Source organism: Zophobas morio, unplaced genomic scaffold (genome assembly GCF_036711695.1).
Source record: "Zophobas morio isolate AGI-343-1 ecotype UQ-CSIRO unplaced genomic scaffold, CSIRO_AGI_Zmor_V1 ptg000044l, whole genome shotgun sequence".
Lineage (NCBI taxonomy): Eukaryota > Metazoa > Arthropoda > Insecta > Coleoptera > Tenebrionidae > Zophobas > Zophobas morio.
In genome coordinates this window covers 10,909,470-10,928,506 of record NW_026972149.1, presented here as the reverse complement: position 1 = coordinate 10,928,506, position 19,037 = coordinate 10,909,470, and the positions used below count along the sequence as shown (strand labels likewise).

The 19,037-nt window shown below is 39.6% G+C and overlaps 1 protein-coding gene across 1 annotated transcript; it reads left to right on the top strand.

Annotated features, from left to right (window-relative positions):
* Positions 1-961: 961 nt before the first annotated feature.
* Positions 962-17,673, top strand: LOC135141435 (semaphorin-1A-like). The gene is made up of 10 exons (XM_064072528.1): positions 962-1,268; positions 14,895-15,407; positions 15,465-15,657; positions 15,706-15,794; positions 15,845-15,986; positions 16,038-16,472; positions 16,526-16,730; positions 16,778-16,923; positions 17,028-17,367; positions 17,417-17,673. Exons 2-10 carry the CDS (start codon positions 14,961-14,963, stop codon positions 17,589-17,591), a joined length of 2,172 nt encoding a protein of 723 aa, XP_063928598.1. The 5' UTR covers positions 962-1,268; positions 14,895-14,960; the 3' UTR covers positions 17,592-17,673.
* The last annotated feature ends 1,364 nt before the right edge of the window (positions 17,674-19,037 follow it).

Sequence of the window (19,037 nt, the reverse complement as noted above, 5' to 3'; positions counted from 1 at the left end):
TCCCATCGTCCAAATTTTAACCAACTTATGATGATTAAGCAGGATCGCGCTCGATTGGTTTCACTGTTTACCTCCAATCCGATTTTTTATCATGACGAAGATCGAAACGTCTCACCAGTTACACTGAAAACATCCTGATGGAGTTTATTATGAGAACAAATTGCGTTTATCGAAAAAAGCCGCGATTATTATTTACAGGCCACACTAGGAATTATAACCATTTCGCAACCACTGTCATCAGTTATTCGATCAAAATGTACAAGATAAGTTACTTTAAAGAGACAACATTGGAAGTGCGTTTCTTTTTTTCTTGTCAAACTTGACAGTAATTGGTAGAGATTTTTATGTTATCGTTGAAGAACCCGCACGCAAATCAGACGATATCATGAAAAACACATGAAACTTATCTAAATTTTCCTCGTATTTCCACCTACAATTTGCTTCCATACGCACGATATAAATCCAACAACCATGAAACTAAATTGTAGGACTCGGGAGGAATGCCAAAAGTTGTTATGTGTACGGTTCGAATCGTTGAAAGTATTGCTGTCAGGTTTGCGACTGATTAAACGCGAAGAATCAAAAACAGTGTCAATTTTAAATTAAATTGTCTAGAGGAGTATGGTAAGAAAGAAAAAGTATATTATGTGTGTGATTATGTGTTGACAAGTAAATTTTGATTAGTCCTCGCCACATTTGTAGATAATATTTTTAATACATCGGGGCCCGGTTATCGTCGTTGGCGCTGGTCGTTACGTTACGTAAAGCGTTTTTCTTTAGCGCTAAAAATTGCGTTTCTTTGTCGTCTGGCATGCGTTTGAAACTGAAGAAAAATAATCCCCCTCGCATATAGGAGTGTGTCTGAAACAATGAATAAACTTATCAATGGTACGTACTGGAAGTGGACTTCGTGGCGGTCAGTTGAGTGGATTTGAAAGTTGTTACGAGTAAAGCCGAGTCGGTTCACGAGAGAGGCCAACTTAACAGTAGATCTTGTCCCGCTAGGTAGCCTAGAGCGGCGTGTTACCAACTTTGTTAGTATCAAGTTTAGTTTGTTTGGAGCGTCGTTGTTTACGGAGCGACTGTACATTTAAAGTTTCGTACACAAATCCGTATTGTGACAATTTCGGTGTTTTATGGATAGTTCGTGTGTGTCTTTGTGGCGTGAACTCGCTCGTTTTGAGTGTTTTTAAAATGTTTGTGGTCTCGTTTTTGGGATAAGTTTTTCGGCGTGTTCTCAGCCTCGGCTTGGTTGTCCAAACCTCGATGTGAGTTTATATTTTTCTTTAATTCGTATTGTGTTTGCGGTCTCAATTGCCCTACGCTTAATTCAATTTGGTCGCATTAAGGGGATAACTAGGATAATTTGACAGTTCAATTAGGCCCTCAATTAGCGTACATGCACCCACGTAGATCTAAAGCGGGCTTTATTCTATTTACTATTTATTGTATTTTTACCCTTTGATTTGTGAACCGCTGCTTGATTGCGCTTACAAAACACGCTGTCACGACTTGTGGCTACTTTTCCCCTTTTTACTTTCGTCCGCGTAATAACAGATCAAAGTAATAAAACTAAAACACAGTTTACCGCATTCGTTCTCTTTTGCATAAACGTAACGTGAAAGTGGCACATGTAGGAAATTCCGAGTGAGACAGTTTATGAGAAATTAGCGCCAGACTAATTTTTCTTTCAGATCTGAAACGTTGATAAACTCGAACGCCGTCTGTATATAATAAAACCTAAATCGTTTCACAACCTGAAAGTTGTAAGTTGTAACTTCAAATCAAATATAAATAGTGCAGACAGTTGAATGAGTTTTTAAAAATAAATCTCCCCTCGAAGACTCGTATTTTTAATTATGTCCGTCACTTAAGCTCAAACTTTCTTTCCAGATTGTAAAATTGTTTACCCTCAAAATTAACGAGAATATTAAAAAGAGCAGCTGTGCTGTTGATGGAACGACCGAAATAAAACATTTATTGGTATGTACAGCAGGAAGGAATTTTTTCCAAGGAAATCGCCATTTTTATGGCAAAAATAAATATTTGCCCAAATCGCTTTCCTCAGTTTCCATCAAGGATTATGACGTCGGTTTCCGTCGTATTTTCGGAAAACATCCACATTGTTTTTCAACTTCATGCTTTAAATGAACAAATATATGGACCCCGGCCAATAAAATCTTTTATTATACGCATCTAACTCATGCAGAGAGTTAAAAATACATAGTTTTTCAATTGCTTCAAGCACTAATCAAAAATATTCTCAAGTGGATTAAATATCCACGTGGTCAATTTACAATTTCAGCATCCAGACGTTCTGAACTATTAATAAAAATAGAATTGAGGTTGCACCAGAGACGTCTGCGTATTCAGAGGGCACGGAAATTAGCCTTGCCTCGGACGCATTATGTCATGAAAATACTACACACCTTAAAAAAAATCAAAATAAAAACACGACATTCCCACCTTTTCGCTAACCATGTGGATACGCATAGGTCGGTCTGACAAATAACAAATCTGATACACTCGGTTTCAGTTTCAAGAGCTTCTTTTGCATGCACCGAACATTCGCACTACAGTAACTTGAACCACCGCCGCAATACCGCTCCCAGCTCATGTAATTCAATTACGTACCTTTGAATTGTGGTTAAAACAACAAAGTATACTTGCAGTACCAAAACTTCCCCAAAAATGTTGGGTGGTTTGGATGAGAAAGAATAGAATCGCCCAAGGATAATATTATGATAATTATCAAACCCTGTATATCGAGTCCGGCACACGCCGCGTGGCGCTGAAAACAAGTAACACTTGGGGGGTTGACGGTGCTCCTCGTTTCGTAGGAGCTATTACACAATGCCGGTTTTGAAGGCGCGTGGTGTACCTACAATTTGTATATCAAAAACGTCCGAAACATCCTGATTTTGTCCACGGAGCGCTGTCTGGGTTATAAAAGCGCTGCTGTAAATCAAGTGCTTCAGACGTTTACAGTAATTTTATTATAATCCGGTCTTTTCAAGTAGGCAGTATGACTTCCCCGCTGCGTGCAATAGCAACCCAACAATCGTCCGAGCTGTATATTTTAATAAAATCGGAATAGAAAAAGTCGAAAACGGTGTCCGCTTTCATCGATTTCGCACGAATCGTTCGAAATTAGCCCCACTTGATCCCATTGACACCAAGTGGTGGTTGCGGAAATTCTATCCGAAGCACAATTATTTTTATCGATTATGCATTATCAAAGTCATTCAAGGTTAAAGGCGCCATAAAGTTTTTATGGTTTTTTGAACGCTCAAAATGTGAGTGTGGTTCTCAGATTAATTTTGCTCATTTACGATGGATGATGAGACTAATAAAATGTCAGCTCAGTCGTGATAAGTATTGAAAGCCCGACCGTGCAGACGTTTACGGTTTTAGGTCTTTCGATTTGGTGGTTCCTTGAACTTTTGATTGTTTACGAGGGAAAAATCAATGGTTAACATTTAAAGAAGTGGAATAGAGTTGGGGGCAATGATAAACTTAATACCTCACCGAGTTCGGTGGCATTTGGTTAAAGTGCATCCAAAACATGGTGATAATTGATTCTTTTTCTCTCTACCGTCTGCATAACGCGGTGACATTTGTCGCATGGACAAGAGGAAGATCGATAAACAGAGATGCAGCAAAAGTTGAATCGGACTAAACAAAACGAACGTGGAGGTGTGCCGATCGTGATGTAACATCGCTTGCCTAGAGCAGTTAATAGTCTCATCTTCACAATTACGAAGAGAGCGTCGATTTATGGTAAATGTCGTCTTCAAGTCTATTATCGAATGTAGGTTGTGCGCTCTCTGTTTACGGCGTGGGATTTTGTCCACCTTATTGTGCGACAAGTGTTGGATGTCATTCGATCAAAGGCCAGCCGGGCTCGTTGGCGGAATCACAAAAACCACTATAGGCCTCTAGTACGCATGATCTACTTAAGGCGTGCATTTTAATCAGACTTACATAAAAATGACGTGAAAGTATATATCGGCGCAGTTGTGCAACTACTTTTTCGCCGAAAGTCCCCAGAACGAAGGCTATATTCCTAAACTCACTCACAAATTTTGCAATCGTTTCTCCTACCATCAGCACTTTTACATTAAAAGTGTTACAAATTAAAATGCATTTAAAAACAAATAAAACTCGGTTTGATAAATATTTATGTATATTGCAAATGTCGATATTAAATAAACAATAATAACGCGACCTTTGCAGCTTTCACTCACCTATAATTATGCGCACTCACATAAAAATTCTTTGAAATTGGGAAAGGACACCATTTTCATGCTAAGGCTAAAATTAATGTTGCGCAATGGCTATAATAACATGTGAACGAGTAGACAATGCTATGACGTCGCTTCATTACGTAGTGCCAACTTCATTACTTGGAAAAACACGCAATGATTGCTTCAAGCACCCTTCGGACGTCATGCGACACCAGTAGACAGATGTCCCGGTGTGTATAAGTAAGTATACACACAATCCGGACGACATCTGCCAGGCCACTGGCCCGACATCGCGTAAATTCTCCTAATGAGTTTTGGCTCCCAATTTCAAAGGGTATCGGAGAAAAATTGCGATATAGTAACACCAAGACGGCAGAAAGTGGTGATTTGCGTCGGTCGCAGACGTGATATCTCCTACAAGTGCCCAGAATCTCGGAAAATGCCATTTCTGGCTAATTCCAGGTCGCAAACACGTCTTTCGTAATTCGTGCCGAGGCCTGGTGGTACTTGAAGATTGCTAACGAAATTTATGCCAACTTTTCAAAGTAATTACAGGTATTCACGAAGGTGGCGAATAAAATGAGATGTTATTTGTGAGGTGGATTTATGTGTCCTGTTGGGTCAAGTGGCGATTAAGCGATGGCGAAAACTTTTGAGGAACGCTGGGAACAAAACTACATGTGATGTAATAATAATGTTATTATTAATAAAAGCGTGCGTGATCAGATTTTTAATTGGCGTTTGACTGTAGACAAGCCAAAGCCATCAAACATTCAGCACGTACCGTCAAATTGATTTAGCTAGTAATTATGAATCCGTACCCTATAGAAAGTTTGTTTCATATTTCGTTAATTAGGAAATCGGCGGAAGTGTGTACGGTGTTTTCACGACGATTTAACAAGAATGTTCACATGAATTTCACCGTATAATAATAGGCACGCAAATCCTCTAATGACGGTTTTTGTCAGGTTCCATTGGACTCCGGGGTGAGTCTAAGTCTGTGAGTCCATTTTGCCGACAACAAAGAGTCGTTAAACCAACATGGTTGTGAGTGTCAATTGAGTGTAGGTAAGGGAAAACCACGTAGGTGGCACAGATGTGCTCGGTCAATTAAGATCATTTTCTAATCGTAATGGGAAGTCTAGAAATCCGACCGGCGACAAATGCAATTGTTTATTTCTTTAAGCAGCGTCAAATGTGGGACGTCTCGGCGTAAATTTAGCGAATCCGAGCAAAAAAAGCGCAAGGCCGCAAATTTTGAGCTCCGTTCCAGGAAAAACGTCTGCACGAGCCCCATCGTGTTCGGGCGTCCGCAGACGCAGAAAGAGACGCGAAATACATGCGTGTATATAATCATCATGGGCGTGTTATATATATTTTTGTAATCCTTGAGGATTAATTAGCCACTTCGTGATACGGGAAAATTTAAAATGGAATAACAAGTATGTCCAGAGGCTATAGAATTAAACGAATGCACGAAACGCCCAGAGCTAATATACAAATCTAATGTAAAAATTATGAATTGTTCACTTGATCCCATCTAGACCGTTTTCTGTTCTTGGAACGCTTATGCAAACACCGGGGAAATTACGCGACTCACTTTGGCACATTTACAAATTGTTCGATTATTGCGATTTTACATTCGTAACGGAAATAGCGGGCTTTGTTTCCATCAAATCACGTTTCTTCAACACTCGTTGCGCTCGCCCCACAACTGCACTCCGATGACCCTACACAAGGGTGCACTCAGACGACCCTCGTATTGATGTCACGGGGGACCCAGACTACATGGAAAGTAAATTGCGTGCTGTCATGCATTTTAGCGTACTTTACGTCCCATATTTTACCTCGGTTTGTGTTTACTCACGACGAATAGCTTTTCAGAAGACTCAAATTTCCAACTTTAAAATTTAATGCTTAATTGCAGGCGAGTAAAGCGCGGCTCGCACCGCCCGCAACCCCTGTTACGCACAAGTCTACGCAATACGGTTGCGTCTCTGGTAACCCTACGTGACTGACTGGTAGTGTTGTAACGATGACTAAATGACGATTCCTACCACTGGGTTGCCAACCTGTAGTAGTAGTTCGGAGTGACATAATGGGTTTTTTGCTAACCTCAACCCAAAGCAAATTTAAATAACGGTACGTGCCAGCCAGATTTTAAACCCCATGATAATTGGAGCTGCTGGAATCTGAAGATGGACAAGACTGGATATTTAGGATCTAGCGAATTCGCGTCAGACGCAGAATTGTGGCAGCAAAAATTAGTATGTGGTGGTCGTAACTGATCTAAAAGTAGATGAATTTTATGTAATGGATTTAGAGCCCCTTTTTCGATCACGTCGGTGAGTCAGCCGTTGACGTGCAGCCGCTGAAATGGTTTTATGAAGATTGAAATTTCTAATTTTAAATTTTAATGGTTAATTGCGATGCGAATAATAGAAAGTCGTATTGAGCCGTCTTCCACGATGCTGAATCTAATTCTGAAATTGCGCTTTGCGATGAAATCCTATTCGCTTTGATAAACCGAGTGATTCATTTACACCAAAGTCTGTAATCATGAGATGAAAAATATTCCCGGTTTAATTACGACGCAACTAATACCATCAAGCAATAATTTCAGATTGGAGATGTAGGCTGTCTTACAAATGCAAATTAGAGATACGTTCCTTTTATAGCGGTATCTATCGGTTTGTCTTTTTCGCGATCTCTAAGCCCAGAGTTTCGCTATTTAACATATCTGATTACAATAATAAAAACACAATCTAACGCCGCCTCCGAGAGATCAGAGCCCCCATGACGCGAATCTATGATGCGATTCACCTCGAGATCGGACCTCACAAGAGAGTATTGACCCAAATTCGCCGCAAATGTCAAAAATTCCGTTTTACGTATGCAGAATTTCTACGCTGTCCAAATATGCATACTTTTGTCTCATCACAGATGCTAAAATGTCAGAGAAATTAGTAGCCAACGGTGAGCGATCTCGGTCATAAATTACGATTTGTCTAGCGCAGCTACAGTTGGCAAATTTATTCGTCACCTTGGAATGAACGCGAATCGAGAAAAATGCGCTAAAGCCGAATTTACATAAAATTCTTGTAAATTAACTCGGCCATTTTTCTCTCCTCTTCATTTTTCGTTATTTGCTTCTTTCACGCTAGTCACGTCGTTTTCCATAGTTCGCGTTTTGCGTTTTTCCACTGATACAGCAGTCTGGGTGGTCCTAGACGAAAAGTGGGTCGTTGTGTTTATCGTCGATGTGAGAACTCTTGATGTGACAAAATTTTCAACAAGTTGACTTGAATTATGAAAGAAAATGTTTATGTTGGGGTTATCTACCCCGAAGTCGTAAATTCGGAGTGAGTTTGTCAGGCAGTACCTCGCGTGCCGAAGGATATATGTAATATGACACTGATAACCTTTTGCTTAATTGTCTCTAGTCTAAGCAGGTATAAAATTGCCGAGCTGAAACGGCTTGAATTTTTCGATTCAGCAAAATAAATGCGCACTGCATAATCGGAGGCGCGTTGTTTGTCCTCGTTTTCTCGGAATTAAATTGCACGACGTCTTGGCCGCCTCGGCCGGGGAGAGATTCGAGGGGAGCGATTTTTGGCGAGCTGCCTGTTTTTATGTCTGTCTGTCTGCGGGGCGGTTTTTTCCACCAAAAACACTCGCTTTGTTCGATTCGGTGATTTGACCTACGTTTCTAATGGTCGTGGTTGTAATTTAATAAATGCTAAGCAAACCCAATCGCCGTTTAAAAATATTAAATTATATTTGTGTGAGTTATAAATTTATTTTATGACCAATCAGCTATCCTATTGACTGAAGCTAATTTAAAATAACGACATATTAAATGCTGGACGACTCGACATTTATCTTAACTTTTAAATTGTCATTTTTCCTATTTAGTATGCGAGTTCGTAGTAAAATTGTTTTAGTAATCATCCTCGCGACGGCACGCAAGAGACGAACAAAACTCCAAAACTAATAAATTTAGTCATAGTTTTTTAACACGTCATCCTGTCACACGAACTCTATTTAAATTAGTTTTCGAATACGTCGAGACCCCCCCGTTGGACCGCAACAATGAAGTGCAAAACGTTGACCCCTCTTGCAAAATGACACAAATTTAAGGCTGCTCTAATTGGAGGTAAGTTAATTTAATTAAGTTGTCTGTGTGAGAGCTAAGCTTAACTACAATTATGAGTATTGTGAGCAGATTCTGACACGTACCACTCGTACGTGTTTTTTATTTAATTAGAAGTGGTTATAGTCATTATTGACTCTCCTAGGAAAAGCAAATCCTTGAAACTGCAACGTAGAGTAAGGTGATTACGTCACTTTTTTTAAAATCCATTATGTGTGGTGATGCTGGAAATTGCATAATTGATCACAACTGTCCCTAATTATTCAATCAAACGTCGCAAGTTAACGTGCTATGTTTAGATCTAGTAGACTTTATTTTTGAAGATTTGTCATTGGTGCTTAAACTGTTGGGTGTCGATAACCGTTGATAGAAAACATTATCGTGGATCTGGACACCTGTTTAGATTTTTTGCCAAGCACATTAAAAAGATTTTAAATGGACAGGATTTACATGAATTTAGAATTAATTTTTGTCGCTTTTTAGTGAATGATAATTAGTTGATTTTATGATGATTGTCAAACAAAATGCGCTCGTACTGTTACTTCCAGTTAATTTGAATTAGTGATGGTAATTTGATGGTGTCTGTTTTGTTTAAAGCGATTTTTTATGTCGCAACTAAAACCTGATTATAATGGCGCGCTGGTCGGTGTCCTGGGGCCCAAAAATACGTCGAAGACTCAAATTTCCAATTTGATGGTTAACGTGTACTTCCACTTAACCAGATTAGCGATGGTATCTTTTTTGTGTAACGTTTTTATGTCGAAACTAGAAAAACCCGACGTGGTTAATGATTGTTATGTAAATAAATTGTTTCTGTGCCATGTCGCATGTTTTTAAAAAATGTAATTGTTGAAAATATGTGATTAAAGCGTTACGGTCTCTAAGCAACGACTATATCTACGATATATCACATGTATGCACGGCTGACCAGTCAGTTCCAAGGTTTTACTTTCAAAATTAAAATAATCATGTAACCGCTATACATGGTCATATCTAGTTCAGGCGTAAAAGTTTACCGATTGTCATTGAACTCTGCATTAGTCTTCCGCAGTAGATTCACGATTCGCACCGTTTTAAACCACAGCCGCCATTAAACATGGCGCTGACACGTGTACCGCGCGCATCATCTGCATATGGAATGGCTTATCATAATTCAAAGCTCGCGCTTGAACCTGCACCGATTTCTTAAAATAAATTATCTAAATTATCTCGGGCGATAATTGTCGAAGAATGGGTTTAGCCGGTAGCCGTGAGCTCTTTGTTTCTTATTAAACCCACACTTACTTGACATTTATAACCAGTCAATATTTAAATGCTTTCCAAGTTTTACATTGCTTTATCTCTAATAATGTTGTGGCAACTAGCATTATCCAACATAATTGTGAATAAATATTCAAACGTCCAGCTTGTAAAAATCGACCGGCTTCTTTTATCTCTCGATTCTGATGTTCGCTGGTAATCCGAGCCGTCCCCGGTTGTAAAACCGTCAAGAGGTATTGTCTTCAAGCAGTTGACCGTCTTCAATTTGATCGCACTTTGTCAGCGACTCTAACTGAACCAGTACTACAACTTGTTTACGGGCGAGTACGCTCAACGGGTAAACGTACTCGCTACGTTCTGCCTTACTTCACAACCCAGAACTTTATATTAATGTAATTTATGTAAATTCAGGGAGTTCGCACCACTTATCCAACTCCCACGGACGACCTGATATAACCGATCCAGCTATCTGCCCACATAAAACATGTCTTCAGTTTCCGGTGGGAACCGCTCTCTATGCTAACTTATATGGCTTTCGAACATCACCTCGGGCATCGCTCCTGAAACTAACGAGATTTTGACAGATCGTGACCGGTCTCTTCGTCATAGACCCAGCCGATGACTCCCAGAAATCAATTCCGCTAATCACTCATTCGGAGAAAAACAATCACGATCGGAGATCTTAGTCATACGTTACAACCATCTGCCATCTCATTATGACCACCTCGGCACCCCGGTGCCGCCACTCTTCGTTTTACCTCGATTTCTGTCGTGACGAAATTTCCGAGAAACGTCACGTAAAAGTAGGATCATCCACGCTCATGCTTGCACCTCAGCGCGCTGATGCGGATTCTATACTTTACACAGAAAGAGATCCAATAAATTTAGTCGCCGCTCGCGTGGGCGTTAAATTATACGAGCAATCATCCCTCGCCATAAACCCACAATGGGTACTAATCGTGAGTTAAAAAAGGGAAAGTGGTTCTCGGAAAAAAGCTGTGTAGGTACCACTTTTTCGACTATTGTAGTCTCCAAAACACCATTTCGACTGCCAACCACGCATACATTCATAATGCGCGCGGTGTACCTGCAGCTAACCAGAATTTTGATGTCGTATGTACGTAATATTGTACATGAATACGTTGTAAATCATAAAATATCATCATCATTATTATTTAATAATTGCAGGCCACGAAAAATCATTTTTATCACCGCGACGTGGTAAAAAGCGCGAAATTCGGCCATATCTTATTGGAAAAGGTCATCTAACAGATTTTGATAATGTACTCTAAAAATATTATTCTTAAAATTCGCCAAGGTCTCGGTGACGTGCGAACGATTGTCGTAGCTTAAGTGAGACTGTAATATATTTCGCTCTCTTTTCACTTTCCTGGTACTTTCAGTCTAATGTTTTTTAGATATATGTGACCTTTATTGTTTATTGTTGCGTATATTAAATTTACATGTTTTTTGCATATGGTTTTTCCGTATAATACATGAATCTGCCACCCAACGCATAGACTTGCCAGTACATCAAGTACCAATTACCGGGACGATCATTTGTGAGTATATTCCTTCGTGCAAATTTATTGCATCTGCGTAATAACAGAGAGGCTACGTCACCTATAAATTTGTTCTTATGAAAGAAACATTTTATGTGCATTTAATGGTCGCTTCTTCATGAGGGCTGTATAAATTCGATGAAAATTATTGGTCGTATTTTAAAAGTTGCATATAAGGAATTATGTGTGTCAGTTTTCGTCATTTATTGCTATTGGTACCGACGTTTTAAGTGTTGGAGTGATGTTTCCTCTCGTAAAGCTACTCATAGAAGTAGGGTCAAACGTTTAATAATTTTTTTCCAGTAGGACGTCTTGAGTCTTTTAAGTGTTAATAACTCCCAGGTAGTACCTTTGAAACGAAAAATCGTGCTGAGCTGTTGGTTGTACGGTGGTTGTAGTGTGCGGTACGCCCTCTGGTGGCGCTTTGTGTTTTAGAATCGCAAACAGGTACGTGTTCTTAATTTGCATTCTGGGCTGTCATCAATTGTCAATTCTGTCTGTGGCCTATGCGCGTTCGTAAATTATAATATAAGACTACGAGACAGCCACCATTATTCAAAAGTATTAACATGCAAATCATTTACAAGAACAACATTGTGCATTGCAAGTTGGCACTTATTCAGCGTTGTTTGTCAAAATAAAAATTCGCGTATAGAAAAGTCAACAGTTCTGGCGTAATACAGGCGACAGCGTCGATTTCGTAAATCTGCCAATCATACAACTTTCGCTGACATTATTTAAGATGAACTTTCTTTGTTGGTCCATCAGTTCGGATCGTTAAATCCTTGTGACTAATTACTTTTCAGCTTAATGCGCTCGGTTTTTCTCGCTTTTGCTCATCCTCGCGATTTCCTGCAGTACGAGGGTGGGGGAGTACAGTTGTGCCAACCTGACCTAGATAAAGTGTTGTGACTAATGTGTTTATTGGAAAAAACGAATCAATTGTTCTAATGCTCGCACTATAAAGACACACAATTTTCATTTTCTCTTTGATGTTTTGTTACTTCTCTTAATCACTCGATGACATGACTGCACTTTATAAATAACCAATAGTATAGTGTACGTTTTAATGGAAAAAGTACATATCCGTAGATCGGATCTAATGTATGTAATTTAATGTAATTTTTATTGCTAAACATCAAGCCAAATCAGTAAATTTCCTGTTGACGAGAACAGCGGAAGTTAACATCTCGCTCGCTAACAATATAGTATTACCAACATTTACGTAAAAAACCCGATTCAAACGGAGGAAGCACGTTTTTTGTGTCACGTGTATTTAATGATCATGAATGGTAATGTTTTTCTCTTAATCCTTCCGCTTTGTAGCGCTTTTTGAGAATCCGGAGTTAAATGATCGAAGGGATTGTTATATAGCTTATAAGGGGGGAAGTAAGCGTGCACACGACAGTGTCTTTTGTCCTGTGCGTTGGGTAGCTTGTGTAAAAATTGTGTTAGCTCGGCCAATGGGTAACAAGATGTGGCAGCTGTGTTGGTAGTGTGCAGCGTTGCTACTAATCTCGTTCGGAATCGAGCCAAGAACAGGTTATGCCGTCTACTATAATGAGGAGACTTGATTTTCGCGACGACTGTACATCATTTATCAGCGAAGATCTAGTTCTACTCGATTCTTTCATTATAAGAGCGCTTTGTAAGTAGACTCATGCGGTCGCCGGCTCCCACGTGGTGCACCACTACAGTCGAACCCTGGACCTCGCGCTATTATTTCCTAGTACAGTCCCGGCAAGAGCGCCTTTGATGTAAATCGCTAATTAAAACACACAAACCCTAACCACACTCCAGTTACGCGACCGAAGAATAGTAAACAATAAAGCTTTGTTGTAGGACGCATTTTATTTACAGTCTGGGTTGGGCAGTATAGGCTTTAACCGGTGCTATATACTCCATACAACGCCATCTGTAATTTACACGCCACTCGTAAATATGGCGTACGGTAGTTTAATAACCGCTAGGTATATTTTCTTTTCAACCAGAAACTTGTAGATTGTAATGGGTGATAATTGGTAATTTGTTTAGTCATGGTCTCGTTGTTTACCCAAATAAATCACTCATGGGCCGATTGTGGTTAAACGTTTTCGTAATTAGACTCATTGGAAATGCACACAAATCATTAAAACCTGATAATGCATGGTAATATTTTCTTAAGGTCGCTGGTTGTTGTCATTTATTTTATATTTATAAAAAGTAAAAGGTGGGTTAATTCAAGGTGATCACCGTCGGTCACAATGGAACAAAGATTTTGATACACAAAAAATATCACTCTTAAAAAAAAGTACCACTTGATCTTTAAATAGTGAAACTTTGATTTATTAACCGTAATTTTTCGACGGTAAAAAATAACGCTTATACCATAAACTGCATAATTATGAAATATTGAAAAGGTAACAAGCGTAAACAGACGAAACAGTTTCGCTAAATTCATTGCTAAAATCATTAGACCAAGACCATAAATTTATTAAATAGTTGTTTCTTACGTAAGGAATAAATTCTGTAATTAACGAACATTTTTCTAATTATACGCCTTGTTTAATGGAAAGTGTTGATTTATTTATTATTCAATGCAGCAAGATTGGCAACCCTGGACTACGTAAATTATACATGCAATCGCGAGATACCTCCCCAGATTTACCCATCCATTTAACTTTTATTATTATTAATATTGCAATAATTAAACACGGCGAGCCACCAGCCAATTAACGTCATATTTAGACGTAATTGTGCAAAATTCATAGACGACGCGCTACATTTAAAATTTAAACGTCAACCGCACCCCGCAGGGCTAATCTCGTGCGAGCGCAGAGAGTTCAATGGAGCAGTTGCACACAGATGTGCGACTCGAGCCGACTATAATGGATCACTGTGTCCTTTATTTAGTGGAAAGCGTTGATTTGTTTAATTTTTGATGCGGGATTGGTCACCCCTTGTATGGTTTTTGGTCTCGAGGGACTTCCTGTCCGTGCTGTAACTTTGATGAAGGTTGAGATTAAAAATCTCTCCGTGTAGTCGTTGCAAGTGCATTGTGTTGTATATTTAGCGAATGTGGTGTCTAGACCGACTTGCGTGTTTTGGCAAGCGACTTTATTGAGTTGGCAGACGTGACAGGTTCGATTTTCGAATAACTATTGATCTTAGGAACTGATGTAAATCCAAGTTCGATACACCCGAAGCCAGTTCGAGAGGATGTGACACTGCATCATTAAATTTACTATTTAATTGGATGTGAATACACTATTGTGTAGAGCCGTGTATCAAGCGGCTCGAAAAGGTAACGACCACGACCACGTCTCTAATTTTTTAAACTGCAGCTTATGAGTCATAAAGCGGTTTTCGTACATTTATAAAAACTGTCTTAAATATCGTGAGAAAGACCACGGAACGCAAACGTCATCATTAATATGTAAATCTCTAATTAATCGACAAAGTTCAAGGTATGAATTTGAGGGAAATCTAGTTGAAGCGATCTTTGCAAAGGCGACATCTATCGATTAAGAAACTCTGATGTTGAAGATATGCAAAAAGGCGAGTTTGAAAGTAACCGCGTTCGCAATAATGAAGCCAATTATAAGTTTCTTAGTCACGCGCCACCGCCCTTTTTGAGTATATACTTAGTGTTTTTGTATTCCTTCCACCAGCTGATTGTGTCTTTTGTTTTAGATTCTCCGCGAGGCTACGATGAAGAGGAAACTTTGAAACGCGTTTCAAACGCGTGAAGTCGTGAAGATGTTTGCCTTCCAACTAATCTTACAATGTAGTTATGTGGTGAAGATTTTGATTTGGTCAATATGTTTCATCGCGTTTTGCCACGCTTGGCTGCCAGACGGCTCTTCCAAACTAGTGAACAACTTCAAATCTATCTCCAGTATAAGTTTTACGGGGAATGCGTCCTTCCCCGACCACTTTATTGTCTTGAATCAAGACGACAACTCTATTATAATAGGTGGTAGGAATAGGATATATAATTTAAGCATATACGATTTCCACGAAAGGAAGGAGGGTAGAATCGACTGGCCATCGTCCGATGCACACGGCCAGTTGTGCATACTGAAGGGGAAAACTGAAGACGACTGCCAAAATTACATTAGGATTCTTTACCATTCAGAGTCCGGGAAGTTAGTTGTCTGCGGGACCAATTCGTACAAACCGTTGTGCAGAACTTATGCCCCCAAGGTAGCTTGCAGTTTGATACAGTTACAATAATTATCGCTACATTGTAACTACTTATAGGATGGAAAGTACTCAGTCGAGAAAGAAGTGGAGGGGATAGGGCTGTGTCCGTATAACCCAGAGCACAACAGCACGTCTGTCTTCTACAACGGCCAATTATTTTCAGCCACCGTTGCTGACTTCTCCGGGGGTGACCCCCTCATATACCGAGAACCCCAACGAACGGAACTCTTTGATCTCAAACAGTTGAACGGTGAGTAAACCCGCCAACACTAAAACACCGCTAACGAGGAAATTTTAGCGCCTAACTTCGTCAGTTCGTTACCGTACGGAGATTTTATATTCTTCTTCTACCGAGAAACAGCTGTTGAATATATGAATTGCGGAAAGGTCAGTAAGCGCGTACGTGAAAAAGACCGTTTCTCACTCCTGGCTTCCAGGTCATCTACTCTCGAGTGGCCAGAGTTTGCAAAGATGATAAAGGCGGTCCGCACCAGTCCAGAGACCGTTGGACATCGTTTCTGAAAGCGCGCCTAAACTGTTCAATTCCGGGGGAATACCCTTTCTACTTCGACGAAATCCGTAAGTAGCGCATCCTCTCACCTAAATCGATCCTCTAATCACCTCCCGTAGAATCAACAAGTGATATAGTAGAAGGAAAGTATAATTCCGATGAATCTAAAAGAATAATTTATGGCATACTTACGACTCCGATTAACGCGATCGGTGGCTCGGCCATCTGTGCTTATCACATGGACGACATTCTAAGAGCGTTCGAAGGTAGCTTCAAGCAGCAAGAGAACATCAACTCAAATTGGCTTCCGGTACCAGAAAACATGGTTCCTCAACCTCGACCCGGGCAATGCGTTCGGGACAGTCGCATCCTTCCAGACAAAAACGTCAACTTCATCAAAACACACTCCTTGATGGAAGAAGCCGTCCCGGCGTTTTTCGGTAAACCTGTTTTGGTCAGAGTGAGTTTACAGTATCGGTTTACGGCCATCACCGTCGATCCTCAAGTCAAAACTACCAATAATAAATACGTAGATGTCTTGTATATCGGAACAGGTGAGTGAGTTTGTTTGTTTACTATAGCGGCACCTAATGCGTTGGTGTTACAGATGATGGAAAAGTTCTAAAAGCGGTCAACATACCGAACGGAGACACCGCCAAGGCGATTGTTATATCGGAAAATACGGTACTTCCGCACGGTTCGGCTGTGAAACAGCTAAAGATAGCGCCGGGATATGGGAAAATCGTTGTGGTTGGAAAAGACGAAGTCAGGCTGACGACCCTAAACCACTGTTCGAGTATAACCCGTTGCAGGTACGGATTACCCGATTGCGTCGTACGAGTTATCAATTTTTTTTTAGTGAGTGCGTCGGCCTGCAAGATCCGCATTGCGCATGGGATGCCAAACAGAACGCGTGTGTCAGCATTGACGCCGTCACTTCTTATCGTTTCTTAATACAGGATGTACCTCGAGGAGACGTCAACAAATGCTGGTCGCCGCAATCAGGTACATAATTTCACTAGCAAGGGGAATTTTTTCTTTTACCCGATTTATGCCTTCCCGCGGAAAACGCAAACAAGCTTCTCGCTGACTTTACCGTTTTTTTGCAGACAAAAAGACTGTGATCAAAAGTAAGTCCGACGCGGAGGAAAAGAAGGAGATCCAGACCAATTCGCTCGACGATAAGGACCTCGATTCGACTGATCCGGTGATCCGGACGGACGAAGATCCCGAGTGTGACCCTCTGGACGAAAACAGTATAGGTGGATGCGCCGTTCGCCAACAACTGGTTATATATACGGCCGGGACTTTGCATATTGTAGTAGTAGTAGTAAGCATCGTGGGTCTTCTTCTTGGTTTCATAGCCGGGTATTTATTTTCCCAGAAGTTTCATTCGCATTCGCAGTATCCAGAGGCTCCTTTCATTGAGCAACACAATCATCTAGAAAGGTACGACTCTCCTGTTACTTGAGACGTTTTTGGAACTTGTATCTTCCAGGTTAAGCGCCAACCAGACGGGGTACTTGACGCCGAGAGCGAATAAAGCGGTAAATTTAGTCGTGAACGTATCGAGTAGTTCGCCGCCCCCGAAAAAAGACAATCTAGATGTCGGAAAAGATCTGAACATTTCTAGTGATGGAACGTTGCAGAAAATAAAGAAGACTTACATTTAAGTAGTGCGGATTTTTGTTACTTGTACCTGCAGATGGGATCGGTTTCGGTGTTTTGAAAGCCATTAGAAAATTTTCCATGACATTACTCTATCAAAATGGCAGCAAACTCACGCTCAATGTTGTGTAACGTAAAGTTTTATTTACGTTTTTAATGTTTTATTCGTAATTTTATGTATATATGACTGTGGAACTTGTGTTTTTTTTTTGTGATACTCACTAGAGGCATACGACATAACTTACACTTATGAGGAAACATGTTTTGCAGTATTGTGAAGTATTAAAGTAGTCGGAATTAAAAGTTTTATACGGAAAAATCAGTACCGTTATTTTTGCACTTTTCTGTACCAAGGAGCCATAGACACGTTACAGGTCGTTCCGCTTTTTGTTCGCACGAGTTACTTACATTTTTTTTTTTTTTTGTTGGGGAAGTTTTCATGCCGGTTAAACTCTTTGGTATAGAATAGTTTTGTCTTTGTTGTTCTGTTGCTAATTTTAGATATATCTATATGTAAAAATGCGATTGTAAATAACTCTGTCTATAAGTGATTTAGTTTAAAGTTTTAAAATTATAAAATTATTTCAATCTGTTTGGCTGTGAACTGTAGGTCTAAAATGTATCATGTTGCCTTTTATAGTGCCTATTATTATTTTTTTTATGTGGCAGTCAATACAGAGGGAAAATTACAGGTTTTAGTAAAAGAAGATGTACAAATTTTCTAGGTTAATGAAAAAAGAGACTATTACATTCCTTAGTTTATGTATATTATGTTGTAAGTGATTAAATATTTAACAAAAATCGTGTTTCTTTCTAATCCAATGTTCCTTTAGTCTTCAAGGTCAAATGATCTGATGCGTGCTGGTTCTAAGCGAGCAACGCGAACTAGAACTTTGCGTTCCACTCGTTACCGCTAATTTTACGTGGTGTTGCGACTGACGCTCTCTGAATTTCTAGGTAATCATAAGGGATAGTTTAGATCGAGCAGGTAGGTAGCCAACGAAAACTCTCTTCAAGCGGTTCAGTAAAAATATTCTGTTTACGATAAATAAATCATTCTGAACGATAAATTCCGATAGTGACAACACTTTGATAAAAAAATTTAAATCAGCACCTTATCACTAACGATATTAATTAATAATATATCATAAATCTGGCTTATTAATTTTACCAAGTGACGTATAGCATAACACTATTAAAATAAATTATGTGTTAATTCAAAATTGTTTATAAATATGTGCATAATATTAAGGTTAATTGTGCTCTTTAGTAGTCAGAGTCAAATTTATAGGTGTTCATATCGTGTTAAGATGGTCAAAAGTTGAACAATTACATAATTGTGACTTTCTCGGCTACGTTATTGTTACCAGAGTGGATATTTGTCACGGCAGTTATTAATACTACCCCTTGCGAATATGCAACTAAAAATACACCCGAAAGTTAGCGCGGTC